This window comes from Pongo abelii, chromosome 6, assembly GCF_028885655.2.
Source record: "Pongo abelii isolate AG06213 chromosome 6, NHGRI_mPonAbe1-v2.0_pri, whole genome shotgun sequence".
Lineage (NCBI taxonomy): Eukaryota > Metazoa > Chordata > Mammalia > Primates > Hominidae > Pongo > Pongo abelii.
The window spans coordinates 144679330-144699830 of record NC_071991.2 but is presented as its reverse complement, the minus strand read 5'-3'; the positions used below and the strand labels follow the sequence as shown (position 1 = coordinate 144699830).

At 37.5% G+C, this 20501-nt stretch overlaps 1 protein-coding gene across 1 annotated transcript in view; it reads right to left on the bottom strand.

Moving 5' to 3' along the window:
• Positions 1 to 20501, bottom strand: part of CNTNAP2 (contactin associated protein 2) — a 2266356-nt gene that overhangs the window by 1276047 nt on the left and 969808 nt on the right. Inside the window, 2 exon segments of the mRNA NM_001133793.1 lie at positions 1785 to 1928; positions 9421 to 9605. Of these exon segments, the coding sequence (NP_001127265.1) occupies positions 1785 to 1928; positions 9421 to 9605 (329 nt within the window).

The window sequence follows — 20501 nt, the reverse complement described above, 5'->3', positions numbered from 1 at the left end:
TATTTGTCTCTATCCCATCTATGATTTTCTGTATGTATGTATATTTTGATTCAAAAGTTTACTCTATGTTTTCTCACTGCAATTATTTGTTAAAATAAAATGTAATTATAGAACATAATCAAATTCACATATTGTGAAAGCATAATCTTTTCTTATTCTTTTATTTTTGGGGGGACAGAGTCTCAGTCTGTTGCCCAGGCTGGAATGCAGTAGTTCAATCATGGCTCACTGCAGCCTCAAACTTGTGGGCTCAAGTGATCCTCCTACATCAGCCTCTCAAGCAGCTGGGACTCCATGCATGCACCACTATGCCCAGCTAATTTTTTAATTCAATTTATTTTTTTAATTTTAATTTTCTTAACTTGTTGTAGAGACATGGTCTCACTATGTTGCCAAGGCTGGTCTCAAACTGCTGGACTCAAGTGATCCTCCTGCCTTGGCCTCCCAAAGTGTTGGGATTACAGCAGCAACCCAATATGCCAGGCTATAAATCTATAATTTTATCTCCTACTCATAAAATAAAAGTTATTTTTCTCATAAAATAAGTTATTTTTTCCATGTTAAATCTCAATGTTTTCATCTACAAAATGTTTGTATCCTTCTTGCAGTATTGTTCTCAGATCATCCTAAATGTAAAATATAACTTGCCTAGCACAATACCTGTTGCCTATAAATGGAGCTATTATTATTTTTCCATATAGTCAATATACTTTATGGGAAAATTTAACCAAAGTTCAAGTTTTAATTTCTAGTATAAATTTATGATTACTTTAAGAAAATTATTTATTAAATAATCATTTGCATTAAGTTATTGTTTTAAACTTTCTCATATTCAACCTGAACTATTTATTCATTCAGGGATTTCCACTTGTCAAATCATTTTATGAAACCCTAGGCTCAAATTTGAGGCAACGAGACCATCAGAGCTCTTCTGGAGCACAGTGCAAACACTCATGACATTATTCTACTTCTAGTGCATAATATCTTCTTATTGTATGGGTCTCTGGAATTCTAAGCTCTCCCAAATAGCCTCTCTGGGCTAAAGCAGCTCCTGGTCTTGCAGAGCCATAGGGAACTCTCATACTAAAATTGTAAACTAAGTGTCTTTTAGGAATGTTGAGTAGTGTCGTTTGGAGGCAGGTGTGCTGGGGCTTTCTTTGACTTTTGCTCTCCTTGCAAAATCTAATGAAACCTGGCACCAACTCACACAAAAGGCAGAAAAAAATCACTGTGAACTTCTGTGGCACAGCTTTGGCTATGCAGTGGAAATCAAGCTTTATTTAATTGTATAATATTTAGTCTGGTTAGAGATTTGTTAAAAAGGGTATTTATTTACATATTCGAACAAATCATCTTTGGAAGCACAGGAGTAAATATAATAAAGTCCCTGATTTAAAAACTTTAAAAATATTAAATTAAACCATAAGCAAGTAACTTAGAGCACATGTGATGAGATATTTGAAAACATGATGCTGCCGGTTTAAGGGCTGCTAACTGCTGGGATGAAGCATGTGCCACGTGTCATCCAGAAATATTGAGTCTAACGTTCTGTGCTCCATGGGAATAAAACCTACCACCTACTTCAAGCTAGTCCCATTAGCTATTTTCAAAGAATAGCAGGTATCTACACTAATTCTGTTAACTCTAATGTTTGTTTTAAATCATTTTGCCCAAACACGAATATGATGAAAAATGTCATGGTTTTGTTGTTGCTCAATAATCCAAAAAACAAAAATGTTACTTGATTTTTTATAGACCAATATTTTGAGGGTGAAAATTCTTACCACATTTGAGGGCTCTAATTTCTTCCTTCTGGCAAGATCAGTAATGTTGATGCCATTGTAGTTGATGCTTTCCATGCAGCCTTTGAAATTCTTTCTACTGCTGGAACTGGGCTTGCCAGAGAAAGGGATGCCTCCAAAGGTTATCTTTGAGAAAAAGAAATTAAATGTAAACATCCACATTGTATTATGATAAACTAGACAAAACTATGAATACAGTGAAGGTCAAGTATCTATACCTCAATCAAAATATACAAATATTATAGCATTCTGCCTCCAAAATCTATGGCATATTAAATTATGTTGTTGAAGTATCTAATGGAGTCATTCATTCTGATAATTAGATTATAACTTGAACAAAAAAAAGCAATGATCCTTTGCAATTTTACTGCCCCAAAGGCATTTTATAAATTTTCTTGCGAATATTTTAAAAGATTTTTATTCAGCAAACTTCTTGTATCAAATAATATTAGAAATATATTTTTATGTTTATCATTCAAAGACATACTATCAATAAATGCCTCCAGGAAGCATGAGATAATCAGCACTAATTTAATAAGCTGATAAAACTGCAGCCCAAAGCAAGGGATATCGTATTTACCCTATGCAGACTTGTAGTCTAATGACCATTATTGTCAAAAATTCATTAGATTTATTTTGGATGTAGAAAATAGTTCAAAAAATATCGTTACAATACTGATTAGGGACCACTTAGGATTTGGGAACTCAAAGTTGAGCAGTGTAGGCTTAAAGATATTATAGGTCTTTTAAATCTTAAGAAATAAGACAATGCTACTTACTGTGTTCCTCTGGCTGCTATCGCTTATAGAAAGAAAATATCTATTTCTTATACATTTTTGATCAATATACACTATAGCATTAAATCTATATGATACAAAATTGCATTTAGTATTTGCATGGTCAAGGATGATATTTACTACGAATAGTGAATTAGTAGTAAATGAAGCCAACCGCTAATTATAATTATAATATCAAGATATATAATACTTGTAATATATATCTTTTAAATTATCATATTATATTACCATTATCTATTTTTTTTACTATCAGCTTCATTAAAATGTCAGAAAATATTCTGTGGTCCAACCACTTTATTTTCAATGAGAATATATAACTATGAAGAATCAATGACAGCCTAATATCCTATCATTAGTTACATTAGGGATCGGGGTTAGAACTCACTAAATTGTTAGGAATCTGTTAACTTGAGCCTATGGTGCTTTTCCAGAGCGTGTTTGATGGGGTGAAATGAAAGCAACAGTGAAGACATTTTCAAAAATCAAGACTTCATATTTGAAGCATAAGTCAAATATTCTGTGTTCTGGAAGGTCCATGAACAAATTATGTTCTATTATTTAGTGTTATGGCATCTTAAATGCTTAAGTAGTTTTAGCAGGGGGAGACACAAATTATGGTTTATGAGGTGATGGTAAAAAAAAAAAAGGCCTCATTTAAAATAAAATCAGTTATTATTAATAATGGTTAGCTGAATATGTATTATTTACCACAGAGTTCATATATCAGGTAAAAGGAAAATTGAGGAAAAATATATCCCAAATAATCAGAAAACTACAAAGAAGAAATTGAGAGTAATCTAAAGTGGAATTATTGGGAAAATGTTTTCAAGCTGCACTGAAATGAACATATTAGGTACTACTTAAGTGTACCTAGTACCAAAGGCAATCATTTTTGATACTAAAATGGAGTACTATGTCTCCTGTTTACAATCTTTTTGATCAATTTTTCCCCAACTGACAGTAATAATATCATCAATGTTTAATATTATTAAACACATATTCCTCTGTGTGCATATTTCTTTAATTTGGACCTTTCACTTTCTGCAGGGGATTCAAATTATCCTTACAGTTTCCCTGCTTTCAGCAACTCTAGGCACGAGTCCACCTCATCAAGGTGCTCTGGAAAAGCAATGCAGGCTCAAGTTAACAGATCCTAACAATTTAGTGAGTTCTGACCCCAATTCCTAAGGTAACTAATGATAGGATATTAGGTTGTCATTTATTCTTTCTAGTTATAAATTCTCATTGGTAGGCTGGGCATGGTGGCTCACACCTGTAATCCCAGCACTTTGGGAGGCCAAGGCAGGTGGATCACCTGAGATCAGGAGTTCGAGACCAGCTTGATCAACGTGGAGAAACCCCATCTCTACTAAAAATACAAAATTAGCTGGGCGTGGTGGCGCATGCCTGTAATCCCAGCTACTCGGGAGGCTGAGACAGGAGAATAACTTGAACCCGGGAGGTGGAGACTGCGGTGAGCTGAGATCTTGCCATTGCACTCCAGCCTGGGCATACAGAGAAAGACTCCATCTCAAAAATTAATAATAATAAAATAAAATAAAATTCTCATTGGTAAAATAAACTGGTTGGACCACAGAATATTTTCTGACATTTTAACAAAGCTCATAGTAACAAATATTGTTGCAGTTGTCTGATTAATATTCAATTATTCCTGTGGCTCATATGATACATTTATTAATGATCTTGCCATCCAATAACCTTGCCTCTAAAGAAATAACTGCATTAATGATTTTGTTAGCTTTCAAGTGTTCACAAAGTGTGGCAGGGGCTATCGGATACCTCTATGTATCCTTTCTTCCTGCCCTCATTAGGGAAAAAATAATGCTTTTCAGCTGGGCACATTACTTCCCAGTCAATATAATAAATTATCAATTTCTTTGAAGCCAGCTTTGGTCTCATGATATTTAAGTGGAAGGGCTGTATGTGATTCTAAGCACTGTCATTAAGAGGGGAAGGACAGAGTCTTGTTTACTCTCTCTTCCTTCTTGCTAGCTGAAGTGCAAAGTGAAATGTTAGCAGCCGTCTTTGAGTGATTTGCAACAGGGATAGAGGAAGAGCAAGATTAAAAATGACTGTGATCTTGAAGATCGTGGAGCGGCCATTTGCCTCCGGTCTTCTTTTACATAAAGGAGAATAAACGTGCATCCATTAAATGTAGCTTATGTAATCTCAACTCACATATATTTTTTTCTATTACTTCCTGTTGCCTCCTCACATAACCCTATGCCAAGAATGCGATTACATTCATTTCATCAAAAGGAAATATGAATTGTCCACTGTCACACAACCATTAAAGGGCAGAAACAGATTCAAACTCAGGCTTCTCCTCCTGTGGTTGATTTTCTTCCTAGCCAGTCTGTAGTTCTGCAGTGTCAAGAGAATCATTCCTCTACTTCCCTAGCAGAGCTGTATTGCAAAAGATAACACCATAATATCCACAGTGGGTGTGCTCTGAAGGACAGAGAGAATCTAGGCCAAACACCAGTTTGCTGCTCTGCCCTTTGGTTTTTATTGACTACGCTGAGGAAAAATGAAGTGAAGTGCACGTATATATCACACCAGTCTCAGCCACCCTGTAGCTGGCAGCCTGATTGCAGGTGGTGATTGGCCCACTTTGCAGTGTAGGCAGCTACAAGAAGAGGGGATGAGACAAACTCTTAGGACTAGGTCACAAAAAATGTCCACATATGCCGGGCATGGTGACTTACACCTGCAATCCCAGCATTTTAGGAGGCTGAGGCGGGCAGATCACGAGGCCAAGAGATCGAGACCATCCTGGTCAACATGGTGAAACCCCGTCTATACTAAAAATACAAAAATTAGGGCTGGGTGGGGTGGCTCGCACCTGTAATCCCAGCACTTTGGGAGGCCGAGGTGGGTGGATCATGAGGTCAGGAGATCGAGACCATCCTGGCTAACACAGTAAAACCCCGTCTCTACTAAAAACACACAAAAAAATAGCCGGGCGTGGTGGCGGGAGCCTGTAGTCCCAGCTACTCAGGAGGCTGAGCCAGGAGAATCACTTGAACCCGGGAGGCGGAGGTTGCAGTGAGCCAAAATCGCGCCACTGCACTCCAGCCTAGTGATAGAGCAAGACTTCATCTCAAAAAAAAAAAAAAAAAAAAGGAAAAAAATGTCCACATAGAGTTACATCAAAGGAGTGAACTTGTATTCCATCACTTCTTTCATGATGTTCATCTCCAGAAATTGTGGTAAGTATATTTAATTTACGCTAGCAGTGCTGTGCTGAACCCCACTCACACTGGTTCACAAGAACCGACTGTTAAGCAGAGCAATTATTAAAACTTCCACTACATAAGCTATAAATTAATTACATGAAACACAAAATTCATAACTATTCAGAATTTGTCTCTACACTTTACTTTCATATATGTTCTTGAGGCCATTTATATTTATTGCAACTGTATGATGGAAATACCATATAATTGTGTGCTATTAGGCACCTCTTCCCAACTCCCTGCTCAGTTCCATGTACGGTAGCATGAAATCAACCATGGTGGCAAATTTGCACCATGAAAATTAACAAATGCTATGTATCAGGGCATTCCTGACCATTCCTCCCTGGAGAGAGCTGGTTATTAAGCATTTACCAACACACCCCTACCTTTGGGCCTCAATGCCTTTGTCCTTAGTGTACTTTGGAAGAATTGAGGCAGTATAATCTTGGGGAAGAAGGACATTGCATCTTCAGGTTTTGTGAAGATAACAAGACCAGCTTTCTCTTCCTTTAGGCCAAAGCTTTTAAATAGTTCAGTAGTGAATGTTATAGAATTTGTATTATTTTAGGTTTGAAGCTAATTTTCATGCAGTCTGTGAGGTTTGAGTATAGTTAGTGTGTGGATATATCAAGGAGATAAGTGCAACAAAACTAGAGACTGACTCTAATATAGTCCCTGAGGTGTTTGTTTGTTTGTTTTTGAGATGGAATTTCGCTCTTTTTGCCCAAGCTGGAGTGCAATGGCACGATTTTGGCTCACTGAAACCTCTGCCTCCTGGGTTCAAGTGATTCTCCTGCCTCAGCCTCCCAAGTAGCTGGAATTACAGGTGCCTGCCATCACACCCGGCTAATTTTTGTATTTTTCACCACGTTGGCCAGGCTGGTCTCGAACTCCTGACCACAGGTGATCCACCCACCTTGGCGTCCCAAGGTGCTGGGATTACAGGCATAAGCCACCATGCCCGGCCCAGTCCCTGAGGTTTTTTCTAAACCAATAAGCAAAGGGAGTCCCTTTCCATTAAGAGAAAAGTGTAGCAACATAAAGGTAAGCACAGCCACTTTTATTACACTTCATGCCAATAATTGCAGCCTCTAAGAGGACCGTAATCTGGCAGTAGCCAGAAATGGTAAGTCTACCCTGATTCTTTGTCAGTTAATTTAAATTTCTTCCTATTGTTTCTGTCTAATAAATAAGTCCCAGGTATTTTAGTCTATACCTGCAGTTCTCAAACACGGCATTGTATATAGATGGGCTTCAAAGTGTCCATGAAACTGCTGATCCGATATAGCAAGTGTTGTGTGTGCATGAATATTCATAGACTTCGTCACACACTCAACAGGGTTTATGACCCCAAATTTTTAATTTGGTTTTTTGAAAATTAGAATTATATTTCCTCATTCTTAATGCTCCAGAATTTTCGCCTCTTCTATGGTACTTCAAAGTTTATTAACAGAGGATGAATAATTCATCTTTAAGATTTCTCATACATTGGGAGATAAGTCACTTGAGCCAAGACACATACTAATTTAGAGAAGATAGAAATTTCTGGGATTTTCACATACATTTTCTTTTAACAATCAGTTTGCTTTTAAGAGATTTTTTTAGGGGGAGGGACAAAATATTTTCCAATAACCTTAAATTCATTTAATGTTAATAAAGTCTCCATCAGTGTTTATATAGCATATTCTATTCTAAATTTTTTATTTAGGAATATATATCGTATATTCATATTGCAAAAAAATAGAAATTATTTAAACATAAAGAAAATAGAAAACACAGCTATTAATCCTTTTTTTCCATTTATTTTATGATGAGCATATTCCATATTCTTACAAAAAGGGTATATACAAATATACATAACACACACATATAAACATGAGTACATCTCCAATTTCAAAACTGGGTGCCAAGGAGCATGAAGGTGGTGCAGAAAACTAATAGGGGTGCCATAGTATGTTTGAAATTTTTAAAGAAAACACAACAATATTTGACACCTTTTGGACATTGTGTGAAACTCTAGCTTAAGGTAGTTTACTGTTCCAGTATTAGATAATGTGTCATTCCTTTTAATGATGTGCTGTCTTTGTGAATTTTGGATTTGGTCATTACTCTGATTAAGACAGAGTATCATGTAGAGTGAAAGTGGGATAGAAAATTAGAATGCCAGTGGCAAATCGGATCCCCATTTCTGCCAGGCATACAGTGGAATAGCACTCATCCCATTAGTAATAATTGCTGTTGTTTAAGAATGAAATAAAAATCTACTTTCACTTTTATTTTGTGTTTATTTCTCTAAATGGCTACCAAAGTCTTAGGACATAAATTTTTAGGGTTTTTGGACCTAATGGCTCAGGACTGCTATGGAAAATGTTTGAAGACACTAAGGGCTCTGTGAACTAAGAAAGTTTGGAAACTTCTGGCTAAGTAATAGTATTGCGTCCCTTTTATCTTACCATTCTGTTGCTTTTGTATGTATAGTGTTATCCTTTTCTCCTAGGATGTATGATACTGTGACAAATATTTTTTTCATTGTTGTTGTTGTTTTTTGTTTTTTTTTTCTGAGGCAGAGTTTTGCTCTGTTGCCCAGGCTGGAGTACAGGGGCACGATCTCGGCTCACTGCCACCTCCACCTCCTGGGTTCAAGCTACTCAGCCTCCTGAGTAGCTGGGATTACAGGTGCGTGCCACCACAACCAGCTAATTTCTGTATTTTTAGCAGAGACGGAGTTCCACCGTGTTGCTCAGGCCGGTCTCGAACTCCTGACCCCGTGATCCGCATGCGTCAGCCTCCCAAAGTGCTGAGATTACAGGCATGCGCCACCACGCCTGGCTGACAAACATCTTAAAGAGCTCACCTACGTATATGATTAACAGTTTTAATGGATATTTAAGGTTGAATTGCTCTCCGAGTAATTTAAAAATATGATATACCTACTCTTAAGCTATGGAAATATATTTTTATTTATATAAACATGATCATTGATTATTTTTAATCTCTAATTATTGAGAAGGTAATATATGTCTTCTTATTCATGAACAATCTTTTTAAAATAGTCTGTATTTTACTTTATTGCTTTTGTAATATTGACTCTGAGAAAATAGAGCTTGTCAAAAGACCCATCTACAGTCATGAGTTTCTAAATGACTTAATATAAACCAGAAACTAAGATTTCTTACTCAATACTTTATAATAAATATTAGACAACCCTCTGCATATAATGTACTGCACTTTCTCAGGGAGAATTGATAACATGAGTAACTACCAACAAAAGATTAAAAATCAAATTTATTCTGAATTTATTAAATGGCCTGGATAGCATGGTTCGTCTCTTCAAATTATTACTTTGGTACTAAGATTTTTATAATATTTCGAGTCCTCATGATTATAAATTTAGAAATAAAATGAAACAAATTAATTAGGTTTTTAAAATTGTCAGTGTCTTGTTTAGAGAAGAAAATAAAAATGGTATAAGTAGTAATATAATTAACAATAATACAATACAGTAGGAGAGTGACAAAATTGCTCGACATTTTATCACAATTTCTACATCATCATGTGTACCTCATAGTCCAAGTCCAGATAGTCAAACTCTCCATTGGTGCGGAAGTGCTGCATGCTCCTGTCCAGAGTGAGGTTAATGCTCCGCCCCTGGCGCTCAATGATCACAGAGTGCCAGTGGTGGTCATCCAGCAAACTTCCTGTCATCACTGATGTGTGGCCATATATGGGGCCAAGCTGGTTGCTTCCTGGGTACACAGGAGTGAAAAAGAAACAATGAAATGATGCTATGGCCAACTCTGTGAAGCAGAAGATCTTTCATTTATAGCATCTAGTGGCTGACATTCCATCAAAGCTCTATCCATCCGAGTTAACCTGGGATACCAGTAAGTAACGACACTTAAAAATACTTTACGTTCAAAGTACTTACAAGTTATTAAAGATGGAAAAAAGTGCTTCTTTAAAAAGGGGGAAAATGAATGTTTTATGACAGTGCAATGAATTCTGCCAAATTTTAGTAGGTTTGTTATAAAGTCAGTGTCACTTGGGCTTTTACAGAAGCCTGCCAGGTTCTGGTGCTGGCTCCAGGGCAAGTTGAGAATGCCTGGTCTCCACTTTCTCATATATACAATAGGGAAGATAATAGTACCTGCTTTGTAAGGTTGCATGAGGATTAAATGAGTTAGTATAGGCAAAGAATTTAATACACTTTCTGGCATATAGTGAACATAACTGTTACCTGTTAATCTTTTATGACTGTTATAATTATTATTAAGACCACATAGCATGACCATTTTTAATTTTCATTGACTCCAAAAGCCATTGTTGTAAAGAGAACACTATGCAATTGTAAATGGCATAGAAAATTTACTTGTTATCTTTTAATTAAAATGATAACATTCAGAATTATATATGTAGCATTTAGTTTTGAAATAAGATCTCCATAGCAACAAAACCATAAATAAAAGTAAAAGATTGTTAGAATCTAACGTATTTATTAAGGTCATCCCTGGATAAAGTTTACATATTTTGTTTCATCTATGTTGTCTAATCAAGAACTGCTTTTTATGGTCAGGCAAAATTAATCACTATAAAAATATAATAGGGTTTCAGAATAAATAGCATAATGGAAATAAGAGATAAACAATTAACTGTCACATTAAATTCTTCTTTCCTTCCTTCCTTCCTTCCCTTCTTTCTTTCTTTCCTCTCCCTCTTTCTTTCCCCTCCCTCCCTCCCTTCCTTCCTTCCTTCTTTGTCCTTCTTTCCCTCCCTCCCTCCCTCTTCCTTCCTTTCTCCCTTTGTATGCTAATGCCCCCATACCTTACATTTTCTATTATCTTCCTAGAACATATTTTCTTCATTTATGGTGATGAAATCATATGTTGATGTGTGATGGTAAATCAGTGTGTATGTGTAAAATGAGACAAGGAAAAGGAGAGGGACAAGAGGAGGAAGAGGAAGAGAAAGAAAGAAAATTCAGAACTATCTAAGTGAAAAGGTCACACTGAGTTTTATTACTTTAAATATTTACACTAGAAGACTGAGCAGCAGGCAGATACGTCTGATATTTAGGTAACTGCATTAAAGAATGGCAGTAGATATTTGAGTAGATATTTCTCTCTGGCTGTTGTAAATTCCAGTCAGTCAGTAAAACTCTGTCAGTAAACTGCTTTCCAGTGTAAAGCTAATAAACTTTTTTTGGTAAGGTCACGTAGTCAGTTATTTCTTTGAAAACAGTAATGTCACACTGCTATAAGCCACAGTTGATTTTAAAAGGTTACTCTACATGTTTCATTTGGGATAAAAAATGAAAAGTTTGAAAAAATAAACATCTTTAGATATAATTCAACTGCAGTGTGTGTGTGTGCACACGTGTGCCTGTGTGTATATTTTATGGAAGTACACATAAAATGTTTTTATGTGTAAAAAACAAAAATGTCTTTTGTTTCTGGTACTCTCCCCCTGCTCTTCCTTCTTTTCCTCTATTGAGTCTTGTTTTAAAAATAATTTCAGGCTATTTTCCCCCAGTAGCACAATGAATACACATTCGTTATTAGAAGTAGAGAATATTATGAAGAAACAACAAGTGAAATGTAATGCAAAAATATTTCCACCTCTAAAAATAATTTGGTCTGTTTCCTTCCATATGTTTTTCACAAATGGTCATGCACCACATAATGACATTTCTTTCAACGATGGGCTTCATATATAATGGTGTTAACATCAAATTTAATACCATATTTTCACTGTATCCATCCTATTTTTTGATATGCAAATACTTACCAGTTTTTTACACAGTTGACTAAAGTATTCAGTACAGTAACATGCTATACAGATTTCTACACTAGGAGCAATAAGCTGTAAGCTGTACCATATAGCCTAGATGTGTAATAGGATATACAATTTACGTTTGTCTTTGCATACTCTTGTGTTTACAAAGTGTTGAAACTCACACAGAATTTCTCAGAATGCATCCCCATTTTAAAGTGACACATGACTGCATATATTTAATTAGATTGATAGATCGATAGATTTTATATCCTACAGGTTTTTTTTAATATTATATATTTCACCATACAATTAAAAGTTAGCACAGCCATTTTAAATGCTATCAACATATTTCTATGTGTTTAATTTTTTTCCCAATTTTTGACATTGTAATTAATGTTGCAAATTACATATTTGGAGTTAAATCCTAGTGGTCATTTCTCTTTTTACCTTAGGCTTTTTGGACCAAAATACTGTATTGTAAGAGATTTCAAATGTTCGAAGGCATATTGTCTAGCTATTTTCCTGAAAATATTTTTTGACTTGCAGAACAATACAAAGGATCCATTTTGTCAAATACTCACCAACACTGAAAGTATCACTTTAAAATGAATTTACTTACTTGACAAAAATTAAGCATTGGGTGTTTATATAATTTTTTTTCTTTTATGAGTATCTTGTATATCATGTGCCTATATTTCCTCCTAATGTCTTGGTATTATTATGCAGTGGTATAATTTCTTATTCATGATTGATATTTAACTAGTATATTTGACATTTGTATTTTCCCAGGTTTTGCATGCATTTTAATGTTACTTTTATTTTAATGTAAAAAATAATATTTTATGTAACTAAGTGATGGCAAATTTTGTGTGACTTTTCGTCTTTGTTATAGAAGCTATTGTGTCTATCAGATCAGATCTTTAATGTGAAAAGTTTTATAATCAAGGGTACATCTTTAAGGTAATGTATCATTACCTATAAAAATAACTAAGTTGCAATTTTTAGTATAATACTGAATTTCAAAGTAATACAAGTTAATATATGGGATACAAGTCATATTCAGGAATGTTTGGACCACTCAAATTGGCAATTGGCAAATAAATCAAATAGCCTAGAATTTTTAGCCAATCAAGAGAAACAGGTGGGATAGGGGCCAAGATGGCTGATTAGAAGTAGCTGAAGTCTGCAGTGCTCAAGGAGAGAAATGAAAGTAATGAGTAAATACAGCACTTTCAACTGAAATATTCAGGTTCTCACATGGAGACGGATTAGGGAAACAACTTCACACAAGGAGAATGAAGAAAAGCAGGATGGGGCTATGGCCTACCCAGGAGTGACATGGAGCCAAGGGAACCCCCAACCCCTGCCAAGGGAAGCAGTGAGTGACTATGTGACCCCAAGAAACCATGTTTCTCCTGTGGATATTTGCAACTCACAGATTAGGAGATCTCCTTGTGAGCCCATGACACCAGAGCCTTGGGTCTGACACACAGAGCTGTGTGGCGTCTTGGCAGAGCAGCTGCTCAGTCATGCACAGAGACAGAGTGGAGCTTTATAAACTCCACCCTGAGATTTCCAACAAAGGTGTCTGCAACTCAGGCAAGGCGGGAGATCTGCACATACCCCTAGGAAGGGAGCAGAATCCAGGGAGCTGAATGGCATTGTTCTGTGGGCCCCATTTCCCTACAAGATAAGACCCACTGGCTTGGAATTTCAGCCAGCCACTGGCAACAGGGCAAAGCCTTCTTGAGACCAGATGGAGCCTCGAGGAGAGGTCCAGACACCATCTCTGCTATTTGGTCGACTGGGCCTTTGCAGCCTGTGGGCTTTGGAGAGTCCAAAGAGTCCAGACAAGGAGGAAGGGTTCCCCAGCAGCATAACACAGTGGCTTTGCCAGATCATGGCCAGACTGCTTCTTTAAGCAGAGCCCTGATCCATTCTTCCTACTGGGTGGGACCTCCCAGCTGGGGACCTCCAACCACACCTGCCTGCATGACAGAGCTATTTTCTATCCCTGGGAGGGAGTGACCAAGGGAGGGGAGGGTCACCACCTGGGTTCTTTGGACAGTTCAGTCATTCTACAGCCTGTGGGCTTTGGAGAGTCCAAGCTGATGGGGGCAGAGGCAGTTCCTCACCACAACACAGCTGTTTTGTCAAGGCGTGACCAGACTGTTTCTTTAACTGCCCCATCCCCCCATCCATTCTTCTTCCCAGGGCAGGTTGTCCCAGCTGGGGCCTCTGGCCACCCCTGACTGTGTTCTCCATGGGACAAAGTGCCTGAAGGGTGGGGCAGGTCACCAACTTGGACATTCAGGCTTCTCAGCTAGTCCAGCCTGTGGGCCTTGGAGAGCCCAAACCGATTAGGGGATAAAGAAATCTCCAACACAGCACAGTGGCTGTATCAAAAAGCAGCCAGATTGCTTTTTTAAGTCAATCCCTGATCTCATTCCTCCTGACTGAGTGAGACCTTCCAACAGTGATCTCCAACCACTTCCTCCAGACACATTTGGGCCAGCAATAGGTCAGTTATCCCTAGCATGGAACTTCCAGAGGAAGGGGCAGGCTGCCATCTTTGCTGTCCTGCAGCCTTCATTGATGATATTATACTTCCAGGTACAGGAAAAACTGAGGCAACTAGTGTCTGGAGTGGACTCCCAGCAAACCACAATAGCCCTATGGATGAGTGGCCAGACTTCTACAGGGCTGCTAAAAGAAAAACAAACACAAAACAACAACAACAACAACAAACCCCACAAAACTCCATCTCCAAATCAGCAACTTCAAACAATGAAGGTAGATAAGACACCAAAGATGAGAAGCAATCAATGCAAACAATTCTGAAAAGTCAAAAAGCTGAGTGCCCCTTTTCCTCCAAATGACCGCAACACTTCTCCAGCAAGGGCTCAGAACTGGGCTAAGGCTGAGATGGCTGAAATGACAGAAGTAGGCTTCAGAAGGTGGGTAATAACAAACTTCACTGAAGTAAAGGAGCATGTTGTACCCCATGCAAAGAAGCTAAGAATCATGGTAATACAATATGGGATCTGATAGCCAGAACACCCAGTTTACAGAGGAATATAATTGACTTGTTAGAGCTGAAAAACACACTACTACAATGCAATCACAAGTATTAATAGCAGGCAGACCAAGCAGAGGAAGAAATCTCAGAGCTTGAAGCCTATCTTTCTGAAATAAGACAGGCAGACAAGAATAGAGAAAAAAGAATGAAAAGGAATTAACAAAACCTCTGAGAAATATGGAATTACGTAAAGAAACTAAACCTTCAACTGATTGGTGTACCTGGGAGAGACAGGGAGAATGGAATCAAGTTGGAAAACATACTTCAGGATATGATCCAGGAGAACTTCCCCAATCTAGGAAGAAGGCCAACATTCAAATTCAGGAAATGCAGAGAACCTCAGTAAGATACTCCACAAGATGATCATCCCCAAGACACATAATCATCAGATTTTCTGAGGTTGAAATGAAAGAAAAAATGTTAAAGGCAGCCAGAGAGAAAGGCTGAAAGGCCAGGTCACCTACAAAGGGAAGCCCACCTGACTAACAGTGGCCCTCTCAGCAGAAACTTGGGGGCCAATAATTAATATTCTTAAAGAAAAGAATTTCCAACCCAGAACTTCACATCCAGTCAAACTAAGCTTCATAAGCGAAGGAGAAATAAGATCCTTTTCAGACAAGCAAATGCTGAGAGCATTTATTACCACCAGTCCTGCCTTGCAAGAGCTCCTGAAGAAAGCACTAAATATGTAAAGGAAAAACCATTACCAGCAACTACAGAAACACACCAAAATACACAGACCAGTGACACTATGAAGCAACCACATAAACAAGCCTGCAAACTAACCAGCTAGCAGCATGATGACAGGATCAAATCCACACATAACAATACTAACCTTAAATGTAAATGGGTTAAATGCCCCAGTTAAAAGACACAGACTGGCAAGCTGGATAAAGAGCCAAGACCCAATGGTATGCTGTCTTCAAGAGACCCATCTCAAATGCAAACACACACATAAGCTCAAAATAAAGGATGGAGAAAAATTTACCAAGCAAATGGAAAACAGAAAAAAGCAGGGGTTGCAATTGTAGTTTCTGACAAAACAGACTTTAACCCACCAAAGATCAAAAAACACAATGAAGGGCATTACCTAATGGTAAAAGGCTAAATTCAACAAGAAGAGTTAACTATCATAAATATATATGTACCCAGTACAGGAGCACCCAGATTCATAAAGCAAGTTCTTAGAGATCTTCAAAGAGACTTAGATTCCTACAGAATAATAGTGGGAGACTTTAATACCCCACTGACAATATTAGACAGATCATCGAGGCAGAAAATTAACAAAGACATCCAGGACTTGAACTCAGCTTTGGATCAAGTAGACCTAATAGATATATACAGAATTCTCAACCCCAAAACAACAGAATATGCATACTTCTCATCACTACATGGCACTTACTCTAAAATTGATGACATAATTGAAAGTAAAACACTCCACAGCAAATGAAAAGGGACTGAAATCATAACAAACAGTCTCTCAGACCACAGCACAATCAAATTAGGACTCAAGATTAAGAAATTCTCTCAAAACCACACAACTACATGGAAACTGAACAACCTGCTTCTTAGTGACTCTTGGCTAAATAATGAAATAAAGGCAGAAATCAAGAATTTCTTTGAAACTAATGAGAACAAAGATACAAAGTACCAGAATCTCTGGGATGCAGCTAAAGCAGTGTTAAGAGGGAAATTTGTGGCCCTAAATGCCCACATCAAACAGCTAGAAATACCTCAAGTTAGCAACCTAGCATCGCAACTAAAAGAATTAGAGAACCAAGAGCAAACAAATCCCAAAGCTAGTAGAAGACAAGAAATAACCAAGATGAGAGCTAAACTGAAGTAGAATATGGAGACACACACACAAAAAATCCTTCAAAAAATCAATAAATCCTGGAGCTGGTTGATATGATCTGGCTCTGTGTCCCCACCCAAATCTCATCTTGAATTGTAATCCAAATTATAATCCCCACATGTTGGGGGAGGGACTTCTTGGGGGTGGTTCCCCCCTGCTGTTCTCATCATAGTGAGTGAGTTCTCACAACATCTGATGTTTTTATAAAGGGCTTTCCCCAACTTCGCTCTGCACTTCTCTCTCCTGCTGCCATGTGAATAAGGATGTGTTTGCTTCACTTTTGGCCATGATTGTAAGTTTCCTGAGGCCTCTCCAGCCATTTGAAACTGTAAGTCAATTAAACCTCTTTTTTTTTTTTAAATAAATCACTTAGTCTTGGGCAGTTCTTTATACCAGTGTGAGAATTTAATACACTGGATTTTTGAAATAATTAATAAAATAGTCCATTAGCTAGAATAATAAAGAAGAAAAGAGAGACGATTCAAATAAACACAACCAGAAATCATAAGGGGGGCATCACCACTAACCTCACAGAAATACTTTTGTATTTCCCTATAGAAATATGTTTGTATTTCTCTATAATGTTTATAGTATTCTCTGTACCGTCAGAGAATACTATGAACACCTCTATGCACATAAACTAGAAAATCTAGAAGAAATGGAAAATTTCTGGACACATGCACCCTCCCAAGACTGAACCAGAAAGAAATTGATTCCCTAAGCCAGACCAATAATGACTTCTGAAATTGAGGCAGTAATAAATAGCCTACCAACCAAAAAAACCCAGGACGAGACAGACTCACAGCTGCATTCTACCAGAGGTCCAAAGAAGAGCTGATACCATTCCTATTTAAACTATTCCAAAAAATTGAAAAGGAAGGACTCCTCTCTAGCACATTCTATGAGGCCAGCATCACCTTGGTACCAAAACCTGGTGGATATACTACAACAACAACAATAACAACAACACCAAAAACTTCAGGCCAATATTTTTGATGAACATCTATGTAAAAATTCTCAATAAAGTTCTGGCAAACTGAATCCAGCAGCACATCAAAAAGTGTATCTACCGTAATCAGGTAGGCTTCATCCCTGAGATGCAATGTTGGTTCAACATACACAAATCAATAAATGTGATTAATCACACAAAGAGATCTAAAGACAAAAACCACGTGATTATCTCAGTGGATGCAGAAAAGTTCTTCAACAAAATTCAACATCCCTTTGTATTAAAAACTCTCAGTTAACTAGGTTTTGAAGGAACATACCTCAAAATAGTAAGAGCCATCTATGACAAACCCACAGCCAATATCATACTGAATGGGGAAAATCTGGAAGCATTCCCCTTGAAAATTGTCACAAGACAAGGATGCCCTCTCTCACCATGACTATTCAACACAGTATTGGCTATCCTGGCCAGGGCAATCAGGCAAGAGAAAGAATAAAGAGTATTCAAACAGGAAGAAAGGAAGTCAAATTATCTTTGCAGATGTCATGATCTTGTAACTAGAAAACCTCATCATCTCAGCCCAAAAGATTCTTAAGCTGATAAGCAACTTCAACAAAGTCTCAGGATACAAAATCAATGTGTAAAAATCACAAGCATTCCTATAAACCAACAATGAGCAATCAGAGGGTCAAATTATGAATGAACTCTCATTCACAATTGCCAAAAATAATATAAAATACCTAGGACACAGCTAACAATGGAAGTGAAGGACCTTATCAAGGAGAACTAGAAACCTCTGCTCAAAGAAATCAGAGATGACACAAATAAACGGAAAAACATTCCATGCTCATGGATAGGAAGAATAGGAATAATCAACATCATGAAAATGGCCATATTGCCCAAAGCAATACATAGATTCTATACTATTCCCATTAAACTACCATTGACGATTCTTCAGAGAATTTTAAAAAACTATTTTAAAATTCACGTGGAAGCAAAAAAGAGTCCAATGGCCAACACAATCCTAAGAAAAAAGAACAAAGTTGGAGGCATCACACTACCCAACTTCAAACTGTACTGCAAGGCTACAGTAACCAAAACAGCATGGTACTGGTACGAACAGACACATAGACCAATGGGACAGAGTATAGAACTCAGAAATAAGATCATACAACTACAACCACCTAATCTTCAACAAACCTGACAAAAACAAGCAATGGGAAAAGGATTCATCATTGAATAAATGGTGCTGGGAGAACTGGCTAGTCATATGCAGAAAATTGAAACTGGACCCCTTCCTTACACTGTACAAAAAAATCAATTCAAAATGAATTAAAGACTTTAATTTAAAACCCAAAACTATAAAAACTTTAGAAGACAATCTAGGCAATACCATTCAGGACATGGGCACAGGAAAAGATTTCATGATGGAGATGCCAAAAGCAATTGCAACAAAAGCAAAAATTGACAGATGGGATATAATTAAATTGAAGTGCTTCTGCACAGTAAAAGAAACCGTTATCAGAGTGAACAGACAACCTACAGAATGAGAAACAAATGATGCAATCTATCCATTTGACAAAGGTCTAATATCCAGCTTCTGCAAGGAACTTAAATTTACAAGACAAAAACAACCCCATTGAAATGTGGGCAAAGGACATGGACAGAAAATTCTCAAAAGAAGATATACATGTGGCCAACAAACATGAAAAAAAAGCTCTACATCACTGATCAAAACTGCAATGAGATACCATCTCACACCAGTCAAAACGACTATTATTAAAAAGTCAAAAAACAACAGATGCTGATGATGCTGCAGAGAAAAAGGAAAGCTTTTATGCTGATGGTGGGAGGGGAAATCAGTTCAATCATTGTAGAAGACAGTGTGAAGATTCCTCAAAGACCTAGAGGCAGAAATACCATTTGACCCAGCAATCCCATTACTGGATATAAACCCAAAGGAATATAAGTTATTCTATTATAAAGATACATGCATACATATGTTCATTGCAGCACTATTCACAATAGCAAAGACATGAAATCAACCTAAATGCCCATCAATGATAGACAGGGTAAAGAAAATGTGGTACATATACACCATGGAATACTATGCAGCCATAAAAAGGAATGAGATCCTGTCCTTTGCGGGGACATGGGTGGAGCTGGAGGCTATTGTCTTCAGCAAACTAATGCAGGAACAGAAAGCCAAATACCACATGTTCTCACTTATAAGTGAGAACTGAATGATGAGAACACATGGACACATAGAGAGGAACAACACACATGGGGTCTGTCAGAGGGTTAGGTGGCGAGGAGGGAAAGCATCAAGAATAATAGCTAATGGATGCTGGCCTTAATACGTAGGTGATGGGATGATCTGTGCAGACAACCATCACGGCACACGTTTACCTACGTAACAAAGTTGTACATTCTGCGCATGCATTCATGAACTTAAATTTAAAAAAAAAAGAAAGAGGTACCGTTACTTTGCCTAAACTGTAATTTTGAATGCCAGTACCAATCTTGCAGATCTTCACTTTAGCTTTAAGTAAATCCTAGCTACATCATCAACATACAAACATACATTGGTATTGTCCATTTAAAAACAACAACAGGGCCAGGCACGGTGGCTTATAATCCCAGCACTTTGGAAGGCCAAGGCAGGTGGTTCATTTGAGGTCAGGAGCTTGAAAACAACCTGGCCAATATGGTGAAACCCCATCTCTACTAAAAATACAAAAATTAGCTGGGCATGGTGGTAGGTGCCTGTAATCCCAGCTACTCGGGAGGCTGAGGCAGGAGTATCACTTGAGCCTGGGAGGTGGAGGTGGCAGTGAGCAGAGATCATGCCACTGCACTCCAGCCTGGGTGACAGGGTGAGACACTGACTCAAAAATAAGTAAATAAATAAATAAATAAATAAATAAATAAATAGAAACAACAACAACCCCACATAAAACAGTAACTTGAGTTCAGATCTTTCAGCA